A 22,772-nucleotide genomic window follows, 5' to 3' on the forward strand; every position below is an offset into this window, starting at 1 on the left:
TAAAAAACATTTCAGAAAATAAATAAATGAGTACATATGACAAATGAGATCAATAAGTACACACCGCATGAAAGACAGATTTTTATTCTGCTTGTTTTATAAATGTACACCTTGAACTTGTATGGTACATTCTTGGTAGCTCATTCCTAGAATTAGAAGACCATTTTTAGACATAAAGCTTTGTATAAACGTTCTCAGCACCAGCTCAACAGTACTCTATTTCAAAGAGTACTGTTGAGCTGGTGCTGAGAACGTTTATGCGTCAATGCATGCTCATGTACAAAAAGTTCTTCGGCTATAAAGAAGGGAACTCCGACAATTGCTTCCCACTCTTTTAAAATGTTAAAATGATTGTGCTGAGATGCCGTACAAAGTGACACAGAGCGATTTATATCTCATGTCCTTCCCACAATTTGCTGCTGAGTGTATACTCAGAAATTATATTTTGCCTATAAGAAATATATTATATTTTGCCTATGAGAAAATCTTTAGATGCACATGCAACTGGGAGAGTCAACTGTAGGAGAGTAAACTGATTCTGAGTTGAAGATTTTAGCAGATTTGATTAATTGTGTGTGCATTTGTGTTGTTTGGGTGTCTTATTTCACACTAAAGAACACAGAAGGACAGGATTTGAGATGTTTTGGGGATTAAATCTAAAAATGTTTAAAACTGTATGTGAATGAGTATGTGTGTAGTTTCACATACTAGAAATAAAAAAGTATTTTGGGGAAAGCATGCACAAACATGAAGAAAGTGGAGGAAAGATACAGACAGAGTAAAAAACTATATTTCATGCTATTTAAGATAATACCAATTTTGTTTGACAACACTCACCATTTTTGAGTGGTCGTTTTGGTGTGTGTGTGTGTGTGTGTGTGTGTGTGTGTGTGTGTGTGATGTGTTAATGATACATACTTATTTAATCCATGTTTCTTTTAAACAAAGTACAATACACTCCTGATCAATAATAGTTTCATTAAAAATTAGTTTAAAGTGCTTTAAATGAAAACAATCTAATATTTAACAGTCCTATACACAGCCAATGGTGCTGGCTGTGCATTCAGTATGATACAATTGTATGTTAATTAGATTATTAAAACTTTCCTGAACATTTTGTTTAGCTTGGGGAACAGACTCTCAATATATAATGGAACCTGAGTTATGATGTGGTGCAGCTAGCAGACGGTTGATTTAGCCTGCTTGTCTGCTTCCTGGCCTTGAATTGTCACAGATTAACTGTTCTGTACGGTGGCCGAGAAGTGCAAAACACATTAACAAATCCGAAAACACATTAACAAATCCGAAAACACATTAACAAATCCGAAAACAAATGAACAAATCCAAAAACAAATGAACAAATCCGAAAACACATTAATATTTATATTAATTTGTTCTACTTTTGTTAATATTTTTTCTTCCACAGATTATAATCTAAGCTGAGCCCAGAAAAAAAATCAGCACTTTACCAAATAACCAAAAGCAAAAGTGAAAGTGAAGACCTTACTCCTCTCGATTATTTTCTGTATTTTCTTTATTCATCATTCTCTTACACAAAGTGACTGAGTTTATTGTAACAACTCGGTTAGGTCATGTACATTGTTTACGTTTGCCCATGCTAGATTGAAGCCATGTTGTTTCTTTTGTGGGTATTCCATTTGTAGAGCCTTCTGTAGGAAAAAAGCGTTTTAAGCCAGCTGAGCCTAAAAAGCCATGGAATGATGTGTTTGAAGCCACAGCTTATGCCAATGCTTGCTACCAGTATGTGGACACTTCATATCCTGGCTTTCCTGGCACAGAAATGTGGAACCCCAACAAGATAATCAGTGAGGATTGTTTATACCTGATGTAAATATTTTGAATATTCTATTTTTGACTCAAGATCAATTCAATTCAATTCAAGTTTATTTGTATAGCGCTTTTTACAATTGACATTGACAAGTAAAAGGCAGAGTATAAGGATTTTCACTAGTGAGCTCAAACTTTCAGACCCCACTGTATATTCATCTTATTAACCAGTATCTTGGGTGGAGGAATTTTATTGAGCTGACCTTTCTATTTAATCAGATGTTGGTAATTGCTGCCACAGAGCCCTGCAGCCTCCAGGACTCAGACCCTCCACGTACCACTGACTCTCAAAGTCCTCTGACCAGCGGCTTGCGCACTATACCGCTGAGGCCGATGCCTAAATCCTACACTGGTTTGCCTTCTCCAGTGATAATTCCACCTGAACAAGCCTGTAAAACCCCCCAGTCACATGGAAAAGATGCAGCTTCCAATCCTTCTGCCAAAACCACTACAGTAGCATCTCAATCTGCTGTTGCTGAAGAAGAGCAAAGTGAGTTAAGGGAAAAGACTGAGGCAAACAAAGACCCTGCCATGTCATCCACATCAGCCACCCCTAAATCACTTGAGTCAACCTGTCTCAAAACCAACACGACCAGTTTCAAGTGCTGTACCCTCACTCACACCAGGCTCTGTTCAGCCAGATAAGCAACCTGATATTGGACAGTCTGAGCAAGCCTGGAAACACAGACCAATGGGGATGAAGAGTGTAGTGGATTTTGGAAAGATATACAAATTTATTAGCAATATCATTTTCAGTAAACATACTGAGCCTCTTACTTCTATGGGTATGTATTCTTGCTATAATCATTTATGTCTACATATTATTTTTTATTCTTTGTCAATTAACATATATATTTGTTCCTTATTAATGTCCCTGTTTTATCTTCACATTTCTGGTATGAATTATGTGTGTGTACACAGAAATGAACCATAATTATAAAATTATCTACCTAATGTTGTGAAAGTCACCCTTGTCATTGATCTGCGGATGCCTCTGAAGATGCGCTGTAGTATTGTCATTTGACCATTTTCGTCCAAGTTGCGCAGATCCTTACGCTTGCCCATTTTTTCCAACTTCCAACACATCTGGAATTGAGAACTAGACTGTTCACTTGCTGCCTAATGTACTTTAGTCTGTCATTTTGACAGGTGCCATTGTAAAGAAATAATCATTGTTACTCACTTCGCCTGCCAGTGGGCTTAATGTTATGGTTAGTGTGTGTGGTGTGAAATCTTCTGATACTGTTTATTTTAATCATTTTAGAAAGTGCAGTGCTTTTGGACCTTTTGATGTCTTTGCCTGAAGAGCTCCCCTTGCTGGACTGTAAGGAACTGCAGAATCATTTGCTTCAAGTGCATGCACATCTGAACACACCTGCAGTGAGGCTCAGCTCAGAGAAGGGACCTGCAGTGGATACATCTTACATTTACATTTACATTTACAGCATTTGGCAGACGCCCTTATCCAGAGCGACGTACATAATTGCTTAAATCTCTAACATTGAATACATTAATGCTGGCTCACTAAGTTACATACTTAAGATACCATGAGTTTAAAACATTTGTTCAAAGTAACAATGAAAAAGTGTCAAAGGTGTGTTTTTTTTTTTTTTTTTTTAAATGCGAAAGATAAGGAAAGAAGTGCTAGTTGAAGTGTTTCCTGAATAAGTAGGTCTTCAACCGCCGCTTGAAAATATCCAGTGACTCAGCTGTCCGGACCTCTAGGGGACGTTCGTTCCACCACCTTAGTGCCAGTACAGAGAAGAGTCTTGTAGTATACTTGCCTCTTACCCTGAGAGATGGTGGAACCAGTCGAGCAGTGCTGGTAGATCGGAGGGTGCGGGGTGCAGTGCGAGGAGTGATGAGGGCTTTGAGGTAAGAGGGAGCTGGTCCATTTTTGGCTTTGTAGGCCAGCATCAGTGTTTTGAATCTGATGCGTGCAGCTACCGGAAGCCAGTGGAGGGATCGCAGCAGCGGGGTGGTATGCGAGAACTTTGGCAGGTTGAAAACAAGCCGGGCAGCTGCATTTTGGATCATTTGCAGAGGACGGATTGCGTTCATAGGTAGACCTGCAGCAGTGCATTGCAGTAATTCAGTCTAGAAATGACAAGAGACTGAACAAGTACCTGAGCAGCCTGTGTGGACAGAAATGGTCGAATCCTTCTAATGTTGTAGAGAAGAAACCGACATGAGCGAGTCACATTAGCAACATGAGAGGAAAAGGACAGTTGATTGTCCATGGTTACCCCAAGGTTGCGAGCTGTGGCTGAAGGGGAGATCAGATCGTTGTGCAAGGATATAGCAAGATCATGACCTGGGGATGAATCTCCTGGGATGAAGAGCAGCTCAGTTTTGCTAGGATTAAGCTTTAACTGATGAGCAGTCATCCATGATGAAATTTCTGCCAGACATGCAGAGATCCGGTCAGAAGCTGTGGCATCTGCGGGTGGGAAAGAGAAGATAAGTTGTGTATCATCAACATAGCAGTGGTAAGAGAACCCATGTGAGGAAATAACTTCTCTAAGAGAGTGAGTATACAGGGAGAAAAGAAGAGGACCAAGTACTGAGCCTTGTGGGATGCCAGTGGAGAGTCTGCGTGGAGCAGATGTCACTCCCCTCCATGTTACCTGATATGAGCGTCCTTCCAGGTAGGAAGCGAACCATTCCCAAGCTGATCCGCAAATCCCAAGACTCCTGAGGGTGGCTAAGAGAGTCTTATGGTTGACCGTATCAAACGCTGCTGAAAGGTCAAGGAGGATAAGGACGGATGAGAGATTGGCTGATCTAGCAGCATGTAGTTTCTCAGAGACATCTAAAAGGGCTGTCTCTGTGGAATGAGCTGCTTTAAAGCCAGACTGGTTGGGGTCTTGGAGGTTGTTCTGTGAGAGATAGACAGACAGTTGATTAAAGACAATGCGTTCAAGAATTTTTGAAAGAAACGAGAGAAGTGATACCGGTCTGTAGTTACTGATGTCTGATGGATCCAGAGCAGGTTTCTTCAGGATGGGAATAACCCTTGCTCTCTTGAAGGTAGTTGGTACCTGACCAGATGCTATGGATCTATTGGCGATAGTTGTAATGAAGGGCAGAAGGTCTTGCGAGATGGTCTGGAGCAAAGTGGAAGGGAGTGGATCCAATGGGCAGGTGGTAGGATTGCAAGACTGGATGGGTTTTAGAATCTCTTCTGCTGTTACAGTTGAGAAATGTGACAACAAAGGTGTAGGGGAGTCCATACTCTGAGATGTAAGTGCAGTCGGGGCTGAAGTGAAGGTCCGGCAGATTTCCTCAATCTTCTCCTGGTAGAAAGAAGCAAAGTCTTCTGCAGTCAGGGAGGATGAAGAAGGTGGAGCCGGGGGTTGAGCAGAGAAGAGATGATGATGTGGAATTTCCGAGGGTCATGTGAGGAAGCTTCAAGCTTTTCCTTGTAGAAGGAAGTCTTGGCAGAAGTCACGTCTCACCATCGGTAAGAATCAAGATCTGCATCAAGTTGTGATTTCTTCCACTTTCTCTCTGATAATCTTAGCTCTCTTCGATTGTTGCGCAGCACATCTGAAAGCCAAGGAGCAGAACAAGAAGTTTTCTTGGGTTTAGTGGACATAGGGCAGAGGAAGTCCATAGTTGAGGAAAGAGATGAGAGGAAAGTATCTGTGGCCGAGTCCAAGGGCAGTGAGGAAAAAGACTCAGGATCAGGAAGGGAAGAAAGAGTGCCAGAAGCTACAGAAGAAGGGGAGACAGAGTAAAGGTTGCGGCGGGTAAGAGCGAGGGGTGAGAGGTAGTTTTAGGTCTTCAACTAGAGAAACAATACCACAAACCTCCAGAACTGATCATGTTAAAGGACCCGATGTCTCTTTGCAAACACGGACTGTGCAGTCTACAAGGGAAGAGATCGTTCAAAATGGAGAAGTAACTGAGCAATTGAAGGCCACAGAATCACAATTAGCTGCTGGAGATTTTGCAAGAGAGTCATCTGCAGTAAAGCTCTTAAAAGTGACAGGTGATTGGGCCACTGCTAGCCAATGTCCACTAAATCCATTCATGGTACCAGTAGCCCTTCTAAAACGGACGTAATCCAAGGAACATGCAAAAGCAGCTCTGGTTTATTTTAAAACTGTTGAGACTAACTGGTTTAAAATTAATGTATATCTTTTTGGAAATAACATACAACCTGCCTTTTTTCAAAGTACCGTGCATATGATGACATTAGTGAAATAAACTTACAGAATTTGACGAATATTGATTGTACATTTTCTTTAGTATACATTGCACTGAAAGCATTTTATACATTTCTTACGCAGTAGTAAACACATTATTTTCTATTGTGTGATGGCCGCACTATTTGATTTTTTGTCTTTTTATTTATTAAAACACTTGTACACACAGTTGTATTTATTTAATAAATAGATATGTTCTAGTTAATAATTTCAGTTGCCGTTATAGTGTTCTGTTTGCTAAGAGAAATGATAGGATCCACTGTGTGGCTCATGAATCAAAGTGTAAAGTTCTCTCGGGTGCATTTCAGTGGTATGATTTATTAATGCTGGAAACAATGCAAATTATGTTAGCTTGACATCATTTAGTCTGATCCACAGTTCAAAGTAAGTGAAGTGTAAATGTTTTATGATCCTCATAAAGTTTACAACCCAAGGGTTACATCAGAATGCTTACATACCCAGCCTGTCATTAGGTTTTACTGCGCTATGTCTGACAGTTTATAGTCTGTGGACTGTATTCCTTATTTCGCAAGGTGTGATATTGCAACTGTACATAAAATCTTTATGCCTTTTTTAGTGAAATGAAACCTCTCTGGTCCAATATTCATCACATAGTTGCTGATAGGTATCGCAAAGGGGATGAGGTGTATATTTAGGGCATGTCCGTTCTAATACATGCAGTTGCAAAAGAGATGCTATGAGAAGTCGAATGTTTCTTCTTTAACATCTCGATGTGTTAAACAATTTAGAAAATGTCATCTTTCATGGTAGCCCAAATGAGCAAACATATAGTCTTCACATGAATAAGTATTTATTTTCTGTAACAATGCTTCTTGACCATGTCCACTGTACATATAAGATTGAACTTATATGTGGTTGCCTATCTTTTGCTTGCTACAACTGCATCAAACAAATCTGTCTCTTAGTTTATACTCTTTTATAGAAGTCCTTTTGTTGTGTTTTCAGTGTGTTTTTGGTCATTGTCTTTGCTCCATGATAAATCCTTAAAATTAGATTCAATGTATTTCTTTATAAATTGGCAATCAGAAAGTTTATGTAGACTTTTGCATTCATTTTTCTACTTATGTCATTAATAGTGAGTCTGTTACAAATGCAGCCATACAAGCCCAAGCCATGACACTACCTCCACTGTTGTACCTCAGCTGCTTATGGGTGGGTTGCATCTTGTATGGCCTCTTCATGTCCACTCTCAATGTTGTCTTCGAACGATGGATCGTGACACCTTAACCCCTGCGATCTGGGGGCTGTTAGCAATGTGGCCAACATCATGACATGATTCTTGCTAGTTTTAATTACACCAGTGTGCTTGATGGGATGCTTTAAATTTAAATGTTAATCAAAATCACGGAAACCCATTTTATTGATATAGCGTAATGTACGGTCATTGCTTCAGCCTTTGGACTTGATATAAAGCACACACTTTTCTGATTAAGTGCCTGTTCCTTAGCATCTAGCCATAATATTCAGACTGTTCATTGGCACAACCCTATGAGATTAACACTGCAAAACGTATACTCATATTCCCGGTTAAAAAAATGGTTAAAGCAGTGCTAACCCCACTTCTAAATTACACCTGTGAAATGTTCCTCTAACAAGCTTAAAGAACATAACCCCTCACTCACTCACTCTCTATCTACCGCTTATCCGAACTACCTCGGGTCACGGGGAGCCTGTGCCTATCTCAGGCGTCATCGGGCATCAAGGCAGGATACACCCTGGACGGAGTGCCAACCCATCACAGGGCACACACACACTCTCATTCACTCACACAATCACACACTACGGACAATTTTCCAGAGATGCCAATCAACCTACCATGCATGTCTTTGGACCGGGGGAGGAAACCGGAGTACCAGGAGGTGTGAGGCGAACGTGCTAACCACTAAGCCACCGTGCCCCCAAGAACATAACCATAATACAAAAAAAAATTATATTATACAATTTATCACAAACTGATGGAAATTTCATGGTTTATGAATGTTAAATCTGATTGTTTTAAATAAGCAGCTCAGGTCTTTTCTTTTGCTTTTAACCTGTGTGAATGAGTTCTAAATTGATTTCAGTGATGGTGAATCAAACTCCATGGTGAAACAATGAACAGAGCATGCTAAAGATTCACTGCCAAATACATTTGAATTTTTCATATACAACCAGAGTGGTTACCCTGCGATGGGTTGGCACTCCGTCCAGGGTGTATCCTGCCTTGATGCGCGATGATGCCTGAGATAGGCACAGGCTCCCCGTGACCTGAGTAGTTTGGATAAGCGGCAGAAAATGAATGAATGAACCAGAGTGGTAGGAACAATAATGACTATTGAGAGTGACATGATTTGATGACTTTTCCAAAGAGGAAAACACACATAGAGAGAGTGTGAATAGAAAGGAGTTAGGAGTGGAGTAACTGCCATATCACATGTAACTGCCATACAACGTGCACATGGTTATCCTTATGTGACAATCTCATCCAATACTATAAAGAAACAAAGTGAAATGAATGCAGCAAAAAGAGAAAAACAAATTAAAAGACAACAAAGACAGAAAGCAAGGAAAAAGGAAGCTATGGAAAATAAACTAAAAGAAATGGGGAAATTGTTATATGACATAAAGAAATTGAATATATCTGATTAAAACTGTAAAGAAGGAAGATCCAGAAGGAAGCTGATTCAACCCAAAGAGGAACAGACACTATACCTAGAAAGTTGGATCAAAACCCATCATCTTGCTGAAAGAAGAATATAGAATTGTTATAAGTTTCCTTTTCCATTTTATAGAATGACAAGTTTCATTTACCTTTATATGAATTTATGTAACCATTGTGTGATTAAGAAATGATATAACGTTCATTAGTATGTTTAGATATTAAGACAGAGAGTAACAGTGAAAGCTTAAAAGGAAATCACAAGGTTTTGTGTCAGCAGCTTTGTGCCAGCAGAATAAGAACACACAGTCAGCCGTGCAGCTGAGGAGACTTCTCAGGATGTTTTGCAGAAGCATGAGATCATGAGAGACCTGACAGGATGCTGACAGAAGTAGAATGACCGTTATGAGATCATACTAATAAATGGTATAAATAGGGTTTTACGTAGAACCAGTTATCAGGGTGCATTCACCTTGAGGCAAGCTCATTGTGTTATACTTTGTTATTACTTATAGAGGGTGCATCAGGAGAACAAACGCAGGTTTACACTTGGAGAGTGTTTCTTGGTTTGTTTTATCTTTGCATTTTACTTATTTCTACTTACGTAGAATTGTTTGACTATTTGAAGGAGATTTTTGTTTGTAATTTTCTTTTCTTTTACCTTACATATATTACACACTTCTATTTGTATTACAATACCTTTAATAAAAACAAGGCCTCCCATTGTGAGGATCCTGAAAAGACAAAAAGGTCTAAGTCTGACTCCTTCATCTAAAGATTCAATCAATAGAATAGGTAGAAGAACTTGGAGAAGGACTTGCTGGTTTGCATCTGTTTAATACAATTTAATATGAACAAGTTAATATGTATTGATTGAACAGTAGAACATATCTAAACTCACTTACATCTTCCTTTCAATTCTTCTCCTAACTTTTAAATATCTGATTTATCCCCAAGGTCATTTATTATATCACTAATTTTAATAGGTTTTCTTTTTATATAATATTAAAATTAGGCTAAATATTTATTTAAAAAAATTGCATTGTATGTCAGAAGAACATTTTACCTATTGTCCAAACAGTTATGCTATTGTTCTTATTTTTCACATTTCAGCATTTGTATCAGGTACATTCATTCGTTCATTCATTTTCTACCTCGGGTCACGGGGAGCCTGTGCCTATCTCAGGCGTCATTGGGCATCAAGGCAGGATACACCCTAGACAGAGTGCCAACCCATCGCAGGGCACACACACTCTCATTCACTCATGCAATCTATCAGGTACATATTGGTATATAAAGGACAAAGTGTACAAAAGTACTTATAACCTACATGTTGCTAGCTAGTGAGATTATATACTTTTCTTCAGATATTTAATATATTTGTAGATCGCTGAAAAACTAAGTGCACTTTCTGTTGCATGTCATCTAGTAGTAAGCCTTGGTGACTGAGTTCATAAATATTATCAGATAATCTGATAAGCTTCAACTGTTCTGCCTAGATTTACTACTTCAAGGTTTATTACTGCTACCTCTCATATCAATTTATTTGAGATTGTGTTTTAGATATTTCCCAACTTACAGGGTAATTGTTGTGCAGAGAAGGAAGTGAGATTTCATTTTCAGGCAAGTTGAATTGGGGGAAGTATCGTTCTGTGGAAGAGGTTGTTCTGAGCTGTGGTACTCTGGCTGAAGTTCTCATTGGATTGTGCAGGATTATCATAGGTTTCATTAAGAACTGCAATACAATGGGTTTGTCATTAATTTAACCCATAGAAGTGGTCAGAACAATAAAATTACTGACGATAGATACATCCTGCATGACACCAGCTTTTGTTATAAAACCCAATTAAAATGTGTATAGATCATAATAGTTACAATTTAATGCCTTATAGCTGTGCCATGGCAGAAAAAAATTAACAACTTGATATACTTGCATGTTGGTACCTGAAAGAGATGTGTTTGTTCTTTTTTGTGAGGACCACTCAAAGTCATCATCTATCCACTGATTCACAAGAGCTTCCTTGTTGTCTTTATTCCTGTGCAACAGTGTTTAACAAGGGACATAAGGTGGTACTTATAATAATAATAGTAATGGGACATACATGTGCAAAAAAGTATAATTTGTATACCAATAACATTTATATAATATAAGATATAAAGCTACAAACTTCCTACCTCTTCTCTTTCCTTTTATTAAGGAAGACATATGCTGAAAGCATTGCTATAGCTATCAGTAAAACCACAGCGACAACTGCCACTCCAGCATAGAAGCCCACTTTGTGAACTTGGTACTTGCAATCTTCTCCAAGATACCAATTTGCATCTGTCTGAAGACAGCTAAAAAGCACACAGGACTAAGCATTCAAAATTGTCATCAAAATTTCTTACTCGAAAGTATTTTAACATTTTAAAATTGTTTTCATACCAGCATGTTTGAAATAATAGTATTAAAACAAAGTGATAAGAATAATTCTAGCATTAGCAATAAATTTGAATAATTCATTCACAAAATATCATTCACAAAAAAGTACTCACTAGCAGGTTGGTCCTTGCTTGGAAACCTCACAGGTACCTTTGTTCATGCAGATCTTTGGAGTAGGATGATCAGGATGACATTGGTTGATACATGTTAGTTTACCCATCACAGTAGCAGCAATGAAATACTGACGGTACTCCTCAGGAAACATTGCTGTAACTTGATCACAGTACTCTAACAACAAAGAAAGTGTAATGACGTCATATGATTCAAATGCATTCTAATTATAGACGTAATACTTTTCTTTATAAGAGATTGTTATAAATGTGATAAAATACCTTTGAGATCCAATTCAGTTTTGTTGACCTGGACAGCGGTAACAATAAAGTTTGGGCATGCTGGAGTAGGATAGATATTTTAAGGTTCTTCACATTTTTTTAAATTAAAATAATTGGTAAACATTTAATTATAAATGGCATAATAAACATACCAGTGGTTGTGGGAGTGCATTTTGTAACTGATTCAACAGCATTTTTGACAGACTGAAACTCCTCATTATAGCCTTCATTAACATTGTTGTTTTCAATTGTTACAACAATATCATGCTTAACCTTCACACTGGAGACAAAATTGGATAAAGGTAATCAGATATTCAATATAAAACATGGATTCTGAGAAATATTGTAGAATTTGTGAGGATATAACAAATTTCTCCAAACAATGAATTGGTGTTTTAAGACGTTTACCTTTTAGAAATTGATAATTCCATCTCTATTAATTTACTCTCCATTCGGCCCATTAAAGAATTTCCGTCACTGTGGTTTAAAGAGGTTTGAACAACAATTATTGTATCTAAAATATTTGTTTACAGAGAATTTAATTTCTAACCAGTTACATAACATAGTATTTTATTTGTATATAATGGTTCAATGTAGTTGTTTATAAAAGAGTAGATATACCTTAGTGTTATATTTGTTATATTTAAGAAGTTTTCAATCTTGGTTTCGTAGTACGGTATCATCTGTAAGAAAACAGATATGACATTCTTTTTAGTTGCTTTAAAACTTGACAAGTGCTGCTTTCACTGACTTCTTAGATCAAGTAAGGTCATTTGTATTAGCTTGTGTAGCAACTTGATTGGTTATATCACAAGCGGTTAGTGCTATGTATAAAGGTGTACAGTAATTCTTATGTGCCTTACAAACAAAATGCAATCTGTTACACATAACGCTTTTAGAGGTGCCCCGGGGTGCAAATAGCTCCATGTATGCTTACCATTCTCAGTGCGTTCTGGACAATATCGAAGGCCCGTGGTTTCCAAATGAGACTGAGGTACTTTTGACAATCCTAGCCATGCTATTGTGTGTGACACACCTGTCTCTTTTTTTTTTTTGTCTTGTTTTTTAATTTCTATCCTTCTCAGGGTTGCAGTGAATCTGGAGCATATCCCAGGAACATTAACTGTGGCCATAGAAAAATATCTTTTATTTTAATCTTGGAATGACACTTAAAGTCATTCTGAAGTTGGAACTGCCATTGAGTAAAAAGTTAGGTTTACTCTGAGGTATGCTTTCTTTGTAGCCTTGAAATATTAACAGGTGTTCTCAATATATTACCCAATGGCCAAGAATTAAAAGAATTAATACAATGAAAACCTCAGTGGCTCTATGTTACTTTTCATGAGTCATTTGAGATAACAAATAATATTATTGTTTAGCAGAAACTGCACAAAACATGGCAGGGTCAAATTAGGAAATGGCATCCAATTCCAATGGTTTTGGGTGCATTTAGCAACCGTTAAATAATGCAATCACAAGTGGTCACATGTAAGTTGAGTAATCAAGGCTTATGTTGTATACAAGGCTATTGTATACAATACTAGTTGGATACAAGGCTTCTCCACACAAACACATTTAAAACATTGGAACAACTGTCAGTACATGTATGTACATTTTAAGGGCTACTTTGAAATATAATTAGGTGGTGGATACAGTCTTCATAATTCACCTGAACTCTGAAGTCCTGTACAAAATCTTTATATTCTTGTGAGGATGTATTTTGGTATTGAGGGACATATTCCTTGTTTATTTCTATTTCAGCAATGGTTGTCATTTCAATTAAATCTGAAAAAAAAATTGGAGTAAGTAAATAATTAGAATAATAAGAATAATAAATAATAGATAATGTTTGTTTCACAAACTTGACACTACCCTCGTTGACATGTAGCTATTTAAAACAGCAAAATATTTGTATTTAAAACTATAAACTGTACAAGAAATATTTTAAGATACCTGGAAGTGGGATTTCATTGTTTACATTTGTGCACAGACGTCCTGTAAAACCAGGGGGGCAATAACAACCATTAGCTGTTGGAGTTCCACCATTTTCACATATTATTGGATGTTTTGTGATAGTAGATGTAGTGGGTGTGGTTGGGGAAGTTGTAGTTGATAGAGTTGCATCTGGTGTAGTTGTAGAAGAGCTGGCTGTGGTTGTTTCTGAACTCTCAGCTGTTGTGGCAGAGTCAGTAGTTGGTATAGTTGCATCTGGTGTAGTTGTAGAAGAGCTGGCTATGGTTGTTTCTGAACTCTCAGCTGTTGTAATAGTGTCACTAGTTGGTATAGTTGCATCTGGTGTAGTTGTAGGAGAGTCGGCTGTAGTTGTTTCTGAACTCTCAGCTGTAGTGGCAGAGTCAGTTATTGGTTTAGTTGCATCTGGTGTAGTTGTAGGAGATTTGGTTGTAGTTGTTTCTGAACTCTCAGCTGTAGTGGCAGAGTCAGTAGTTGGAATAGTTGTATCTGGTGTAGTTGTAGGAGAGGTGGCTGTAGTTGTTCCTGAACTCTCAGTTGTTGTGGCAGAGTCAGTAGTTGGTATAGTTGCATCTGGTGTAGTTGTAGGAGATTTGGTTGTAGTTGTTTCTGAACTCTCAGCTGTAGTGGCAGAGTCAGTAGTTGGAATAGTTGTATCTGGTGTAGTTGTAGGAGAGGTGGCTGTAGTTGTTCCTGAACTCTCAGTTGTTGTGGCAGAGTCAGTAGTTGGTATAGTTGCATCTGCTGTAGTTGTAGGAGAGTTGGTTGTGGTTGTTTCTGAACTCTCAGCTGTTGTTATAGTGTCACTAGTTGTTATAGTTGCATCTGATGTAGTTGTAGGAGAGTTGGCTGTGGTTGTTTCTAACGTCTCACCTGTTGTAATAGAGTCACTAGTTGTTATAGTTGCATCTGATGTAGTTGAAGGAGAGTTGGCTGTGGTTGTTTCTAAAGTCTCACCTGTTGTGGCAGAGTCAATAGTTGGTAGAGTTCCATCTAGTGTAGTTGTAGGAGAGTTGGCTGTAGTTGTTTCTGAATTCTCAGTTGTTGTGGCAGAGTCACTAGTTGCTATATTTTCATCTGGTGTAGTTGTAAGAGTGTTGGCTGTGGTTGTTTCTAAATTCTCAGCTGTTGTGACAGAGCCAGTAGATGGTATAGTTCCATCTGGTGTAGTTGTAGGAGAGTTGGCTGTGGTTGTTTCTGAACTCTCAGCTGTTGTTATAGTGTCACTAGTTGTTATAGTTGCATCTGATGTAGTTGTCGGAGAGTTGGCTGTTGTTGTTTCTAAACTCTCAACTGTTGTAATAGAGTCACTAGTTGTTATAGTTGCATCTGATGTAGTTGAAGGAGAGTTGGCTGTGGTTGTTTCTAAAGTCTCACCCGTTGTGGCAGAGTCAATAGTTGGTAGAGTTCCATCTAGTGTAGTTGTAGGAGAGTTGGCTGTAGTTGTTTCTGAATTCTCAGTTGTTGCGGCAGAGTCACTAGTTGCTATATTTTCATCTGGTGTAGTTGTAAGAGTGTTGGCTGTGGTTGTTTCTAAATTCTCAGCTGTTGTGACAGAGCTAGTAGATGGTATAGTTCCATCTGGTGTAGTTGTAGGAGAGTTGGCTGTGGTTGTTTCTAAACTCTCAGCTGTTGCGGCAGAGTCAATAGTTGGCAGAGTTCCATCTATTGTAGTTGTAGGAGAGTTGGCTGTAGTTGTTTCTGAACTCTCAGTTGTTGTGGCAGAGTCAGTAGTTGGTATAGTTGCATCTGGTGTAGTTGTAGGAGAGTTGGTTGTGGTTGTTTCTGAACTCTCAGCTGTTGTTATAGTTTCACTAGTTGGTATAGTTGCATCTGGTGTAGCTGTAGGAGAGTTGGCTGTAGTTGTTTCTGAACTCTCAGCTGTTGTGGCAGAGTCAGTAGTTGATATAGTTGTATCTGGTGTAGTTGTAGGAGAGTTGGCTGTTGTTGTTTCTAAACTCTCAGCTGTTGTAATAGAGTCACTAGTTGTTATAGTTGCATCTGGTGTAGTTCTAGGAGAGTTGGCTGTAGTTGTTTCTGAACTCTCAGTTGTTGTGGCAGAGTCACTAGTTGGTATAGCTGCATCAGGTGTAGTTGTAGGAGAGTTGGCTGTGGTTGTTTCTGAACTCTCACTTCTTGTGGCAGTGTCACTAATTAGTATGGTTGTATCTGATGTAGTTGTAACAGTGCTGTCTCTTGTTGATTCTGAACTCTCAGCTGCAAAACATTTCATTTATTTGTCATTTTATATCATTCATTTATATACGTTCAGTTACAAACTGCGTATGTCCTTTAGCAGTTTAAGTCTTTTTCTTTTATTTTAATGATTTTTACTCTCACATGCATATTTTGATAAATGCCAATCACCTATGGGTGACTGCAAAGAATGTTTATTGCATAATTGTTTTTCAATTCAATAGTGCGCATTCCACAAATTCCATAAAAAGGCTTCAAATGACAGTTTATAATTGAAAAAGCATCTCCTAAGCACAAATCATGTTAAATCTTCATGTAATGCAGCTCAGCTATTGAAAATATATTGCCACACATCATGAGTCTTCCTCCTTTTACATTGTGCCATTTGTTTCCTGTGAATTAAATATTTAAATGTTTTTTTATTACAGTTCTTTCAAGTCATTCATATAAAGTGACTGAGTTTCACAAATGTTTCTAAAAATTCATATTTGCAATTAAAAAAGCAATTTAAACTTAATCTGTACATACAATTGAAATAATTTAAAAAATATATATACACAGTTGGATACCTACACTCACATTAGTGAGTCTCTATATATGTAAATTTACATAAGGAGCTCTCAGGATACAAACATTTTTCCACATTAAGTAGATCTTTAATCTCTTTAGTATCCCAATTCTTGAGTTTGTCTTTACAAATGATGAATTCAGCAATCTTTGGACTGGATTGCTCTGGTTATGTTTTTTATAATCCATGCAGAATAACTAAGCATCTATTAACGCTGCCAATGGGGCATGTTGCAGGCTAAAATACTAAATAGACCATTAAGGCTCTGTTTGTGTTCTGTATATTATCTGTATTATGCTCTCTCTTTCCTAAAACATGCTACGCATCACCAAACAACATGTCCTTATTATCTACCTTTTTTAATTGCACATGATGTTGCTCTAATTACACCAGATGCTATTAGTTCCTGATATTTATAATATGTTAATAGAAATAAATAAATTAAAACAGAGGTGGGCACTGTAGTTTAAGACAATTTTTAAAGAAGTAATGAGATTATTTTATAATTTATATGCTACTTTTTGATGCAGTTTTTTTTTGTTTGTTTGTTTGTTTTTTTGCTGCAGATTACCCAACTGTAATTTTCCTTGTTCCTGGGGTGGTACATATTTTGGTACATATATTGTACTATAGTACTTGAATTATTTAAAAGCTGAATGGCACATACTATTGGTGTAAAAGATAATTAATAGTACAGAGTGTATTAGATATACTGTAGACTCTGATTCGCCATAACATTAAAACCACTCACTCACTCACTCATTTTCTACCGCTTATCCGAACTACCTTGGGTCACGTGGAGCCTGTGCCTATCTCAGGCGTCATCGGGCATCAAGGCACTCTCATTCACTCACGCAATCACACACTACAGACAATTTTCCAGAGATGCCAATCAACCTACCATGCATGTCTTTGGACCGGGGGAGGAGACCGGAGTACCCAGAGGAAACCCCTGAGGCACGGGGAGAACATGCAAACTCCACACACACAAGGCGGAGGTGGGAATCGAACCCCCAACCCTGGAGGTGTGAGGCAAACGTGCTAGCCACTAAGCCACCGTGCCCCCCCACATTAAAACCATATGCCTAAAATTGTGCTGAAGTTTCTGGCACCAAGGTGTTGCAGCAGATCCTTAAAATTTGCAAGAAGTTGCAATGTTGGACTCATTGTAGTTGTTTGTCCAGCACAGATACACAATTGTATAGAGATCTGGGGAATTTGGAAGTCAACAGCTTGACACCATGTTCCATTAAACTCATCAGGTTCTTCCTGAATATTTTTTGATTGGCAGTCACAGGTTGCCTTATCCTGCTTAAAGAGTCAACTACCATTAGATACCATTGCATTGTTGCCAGTTTACAGGCTGAGCTTCCTAGGACTACTTTGGTGGGTACAAACTATTTAAGTCGGTACTACCTACATAGCAGGAACCCTCCAAAATACCTGCTACCTTGCAGACGCTCTGAAGCAGTGGTCTAGCCATCACAATTTGGCCCTTGTCAAAGGTGCTCAAATTCATAAACGTTCTTGCTTTCAACACAACTTAGAAACCACCTGTAGGTTGCTACCCAATACAGTATATCCCACCCATTGTCAGGTGCCACTGTAATGAGGTAATCAAAGTTATTCACTTTGCCTGTTAGTGGTTTTATTATTAAATCACAATGTTGTATATATATACAATTGAGAAACATTTGATATTGTCTATCTATGTTATTAATTATTCAGAAAGCCTTTTAATATAAAGTATAAATTATATATGAATTTCCTTTAGTGTGCCTTTTTCCTATTGAACAATAACAAGAACAATAACAATACATTTCTGGTAAGCTACTATTGTACAAGGTTGAGTAGAGAAATTTACTGATTTGGTCACTCAGACATTTAATAAAATGTAGTACTATTACCAGACAATGATAATTACCAAACTATTATCTTACCTGAAACTTGAAACTGGCATAAGATCAAAATAATAAAATAAGTTTTCCACGTAAAAGACATAGTACCGCAAATCTAGCGCATACTAACAAACTAATGAATATTATTCACAGTGCTATGAAGGTATATGGTTCTTATAAAGAGGTTTTCAGCATGATGTTGTAAGATTTATGGCATGAAGTAACACCACTCCCTCATCCCAATAAAATGGGGTGTCGTTTATTCATATACATACAGATAGGCAGACTTATGATTCTTTTTTTTACATACTAGCAAACATGTGCCACATCAGCTATGATGGTTGAAAGTTCAACGATTGTATTTTATGGAACCTAGGAAGGAGAGGTTTTTATACCTCTCCTATAAATATATGAAGATATTTTCTTCATCTCTGGTGACTTATCTTTGCGTAACTCTCAAATCCTCTGGCCTCATAAATCCTCTCTTTATATGATGATAATTAACATTACTACATTGCACTTCAAGTATAGGCAGTGTCGGTGCCACGAGCGGGCCCTGGGGGGCGTGGCCCGGCCACTTGAGTCACTGTGCCCCCTTACTTCTCAAAATAATAACGAACTTAATTTTAAAAAATGTTTTACAAATTACTTTTATTATACCATGAATACTGGTTAAACAATAAAGAGTATAAGTTAATTAAAAAAATAATAATTGTACTAACCCATAATGCAGTGCTAACATAGTCAGCCAATTACATTCACGTTGCCACTATTTGTCTGAAAAGGTTCATCTCTGTTTCTGAGCTTTTTATTTATTTTTTTAGTATTTCACATACAGTAGATAATGTCATGATTTCGAGTCATGCGATTGCGAGTAAATCAGAACGTGATTGGTTGGAGGTAGACCGTGCCACGATTGGTCAGCGCCACGAGACCGTTGTCTGATTGGCTGGAGTAGACGGTGGGCGGAGTCCACCTATTTGTGGATTCTTGTGCACGTCTTGACGTTAGAAATGTTTCAAATCCACAAATGCACAGAACGCAATCAACAAATGCGTGCAGTGATTCACAAATGCACAGAACACGATTCACAAATAAATACAATGAAATATATATTTATAAATATTTTTTTTTATTTGCAAATCCCATTTTATTTATTTGTGAATTTCATTTCTTTTTGTGAAATGTGTAACATATATTTACGGTTTGCTTATTGTGCATTTGTTGATTTAAAAAATATTTGTGAAAATATTTATTTGTGGATCATAGTATATTTATTCAGAATAACGAAACAATTCTGACCCCATAGAGAACTCCTTCTCGGCACTAAAGAACGTTTTTACGGACCACAGGCAAGCAATGAGCCACACTCGTAAGTCTCAACTCGTGCATCTTGCATTTGAGCGGGACTTAATAATAGTTGTTGATATAATAGTCTAACCTATCAGTACCTAACGGCCTCTATTTGCTATGGATAACCTATATTCAATCAGTTTGTTTTGCTAATGTACAGAGCAACACCAAGATATGGAAATTCCTCTGTTGTTTGGTTATTCTGATAAAGGAATATTTGACACCGATAAACTGTGTTGGAAAAAATGTGTGGTTTATGCAATAGCTGAATTATTTTATCATATGATGCCTTAATTATATTCTGTACAAGATATTTGTCAGGGATCAGCCCGGACTTTCGGCCATGTGTGTTGTTGTTCCTCGTCACGTGTCTGCCCCGCCTTCGTCTGCTCCTCCCTGTCACCACACCTGTTCCTCATTGTGTCATCATTGTCTTGTGGAAAAATTTGAGCCATGTTGCCTATGGCAGCGCGGATTCATTAGTTACGTTTAGTTACCCTAGTCATTGTTAAGTGTCATCATCTGTATTGTTTTAGTTCTCGTCATTTTATTGTATTTGTCTTTATCATTTATTAGTAGTAGTAGTAGTAGTAGCCTTTATTGTCACTGGTCACAGGTACCAGCGAAATTAGCCATCAACCTGCCCATACATACAATACATACAATACAAGGGGAGGACAGGACAGGAAGACAGGGGATTGAGAAGAGATACAGCATAACATGAGGGAAGGGAGGAGAAAAAAAAACAACAACCCCCAGACTATCCTCCGGTGGGGAGTACAGTGTGGGAACAAGAAAAAAACACCTCAGCAACATAAGCACATAAACAGTACGCCATAAACACATGACTTGCAACAGGGGAGGGGAGTGGGGGGTGGAGGTAATCCAGCACAGGCAAGCAGCCATCAGGTCCTGCGGCCTTTCGGCGCTGGTCACAGACCCGCTTGTCAGACTGGCGGTACAAAGCGGCGAAGGCGTGGGATGGGGGGTGGGGGGTGAGTGCATATCTTTATATATGTATGTGTGTGTGTGTGTGTATGTATGTAAGTGTAGGCCTGGAGAGTCGTTGCTCCCGGCATCAAATCTTGGTGTGCCTCAGTCCGCAAGATTGTCATAGCGATACACAGCAAATTGCCATGGAGACAACCTTGATTAGTCCCAAAGAGAGTCAACAATCAGCAGGTGTCTGTAGAAGTGGGGGAAGGAACGCAAGAGCGTCTCGCTGCAGTGCTCTGCCGGGGGAATTGTTGTTCCAACAGCGGCCTTGGCCGAGGCCAGTGCTGGTTGAGAGGAGCCGAAAGCAGATAAGATTGGGATTGTTTAGTCTTGGGGCGAGTAGACGCATTCCAATTTACACGACTACACTCTTAGTCCATTCAATGGGGAATTAAACCCCATTCCTTTGAAGCTATTCTGTGTACGGGTCCGCCTCCTTCCTTCCCTGGTTGTGACAGAATGAATCTGCCGACAACTACGGACCCTGCAGGATAGCTTCCAGCTCGGACCGGCTTTGTTTTCTGTCATCCACCCCCCCTAGTTTTATCGTCGTCTTCCCCCGGACTGTTCCGTCAGTCCCCTAGATCAATTTTAATCATCGTCTCTCCTTCGACTGTTCCGTCAGTCTTCCTCATCGTCATCCCCCCCGGACTGTTCCGTCAGTCCCTCTGGATCTATTTTAATCGTCGTTTTCCCTGGACTGTTCCGTCAGTCTTCGTGGACTATTTTATTTTATTTTTTCTGGTGCCTTGCGGCATCGCCCCGCACCTTGCTCCGGTGAGGGACGTTGCTCCATGTCCGGTTCCGCCGAGGAGGACGTCGCCTCACTTCATCCGCGGGGGGTGTTGCAGGCCCGTGGCGGAAGATTATTCCCACCCTCCCTCCCTTTTCCCCAGTTAGTCGAGGCGAGGGTTTGGCCGCGGTGCGTCGGGGGACGCTGCTCCACACGTTAGCTCGGCTGTGGACGTCGCTCGGCCCCTCAGCTCGGCATTGGACATCACTCGGCCCATCAGCTCGGCGTTGGACATCACTCGGCCCATCAGCTCGGCGGTGGAAGTCGCTCGGCCCCTCAGCTCGGCGGTGGACGTCGCTCGGCCCCTCAGCTCGGCGGTGGACGTCGCTCGGCCCCTCAGCTCGGCGGTGGACGTCGCTCGGCCCCTCAGCTCGGCGGTGGACGTCGCTCGGCCCCTCAGCTCGGCGGTGGACGTCGCTCGGCCCCTCAGCTCGGTGGTGGACGTCGCTCGGCCCCTCAGCTCGGCGGTGGACGTCGTTCGGCCCTACAGCTCGGATGCAGACGTTGCCTCGGGCCTTAAGCTCGGCTGCGGACGTCGCTCGGCCCTCTCTGGCTGAGACATACCAACATGTTGGTATGTTTTACCTTGTAAGCAAAGGGATATCTCTCTTTTTCTCCTGGGAATTATAGATTAAATAAAATAAAAATATAAAAAACAGCATTATTTAGGATAGAGCATGTTTTTCAGTGCTGTGGGTCAATAGAAAAACTAAAATGAGTTTATTATGAATATAGAAAGAGAGTCGATGACTAGATCAGCACATGCAACAGGCAGAAATAACATTTGAAGCAACAGAGGGTTTTTTGGGGGGGATTTTAACCTTATTTAATTATGGACAGATTACCAAATGTTAAACTCTTTTCAAGCATGCTCTGGATTCAAAGTTCTAATTCAAGTTATATGCCTAAAAAATATCTCCAGAAAGTGTAGGATTGTGAAGGAGTTTGATAAATTGTTAGTTAAGGTGACCTACCACCACACAAAGTACAAAAGGCAAAATGAATCAGGCACTGACACAACCCTTACATGTTTGCTGTATCAGCAGTATCCACATAAAGATTTTGTATATTGTATCTGATTTTGTTATGCTGCATTGCACTCTATTGCATTGTATCAGACTGTATTGTATCATACTATTTGGTTATTGTACTGCCCTGTAGTGCGTTTGACACTGAAAATAATTCTTGTATTTGTACACCCTGTATTTCGAAGAAAAATGCTATTATGTTATAATATGATCTGATGCCAATATCTAGGTAAGCTTATTTTTGTTACTTTTGAAAATGTATTTAAAACATCAGATTTTTTAGGCTACAAAAATTAGTAGAATTATATTAGAATTATATTATTAAATTATTATAATTATTATAATTATAATAATTATAAAATAATGATTGTATCCAATGATAGAGACTTAAGCACTTCTGTACGTCGCACTGGATAAGGGCGTCTGCCAAATGCTGT

General features: G+C 39.0%; 1 protein-coding gene and 1 pseudogene across 1 annotated transcript; one reads left to right on the top strand and one right to left on the bottom strand.

Annotated features, from left to right (window-relative positions):
* The first annotated feature begins 747 nt into the window (after window positions 1–747).
* On the top strand, window positions 748–3,469 carry LOC132848134 (snRNA-activating protein complex subunit 2-like; annotated as a pseudogene).
* Window positions 1,517–18,393, bottom strand: LOC132848609 (mucin-2-like). Its single transcript, XM_060874476.1, has 12 exons — window positions 18,208–18,393; window positions 13,486–15,720; window positions 13,202–13,317; window positions 12,154–12,215; window positions 11,941–12,009; window positions 11,685–11,812; window positions 11,533–11,592; window positions 11,254–11,428; window positions 10,894–11,055; window positions 10,663–10,754; window positions 10,298–10,453; window positions 1,517–3,253 (listed from the first exon to the last, which is right to left on the bottom strand). Exons 1-11 carry the CDS (start codon window positions 18,266–18,268, stop codon window positions 10,338–10,340), a joined length of 3,276 nt encoding a protein of 1,091 aa, XP_060730459.1. The 5' UTR covers window positions 18,269–18,393; the 3' UTR covers window positions 1,517–3,253; window positions 10,298–10,337.
* Window positions 18,394–22,772: the final 4,379 nt, after the last annotated feature.

Source organism: Tachysurus vachellii, chromosome 7 (genome assembly GCF_030014155.1).
Source record: "Tachysurus vachellii isolate PV-2020 chromosome 7, HZAU_Pvac_v1, whole genome shotgun sequence".
Classification (NCBI taxonomy): domain Eukaryota; kingdom Metazoa; phylum Chordata; class Actinopteri; order Siluriformes; family Bagridae; genus Tachysurus; species Tachysurus vachellii.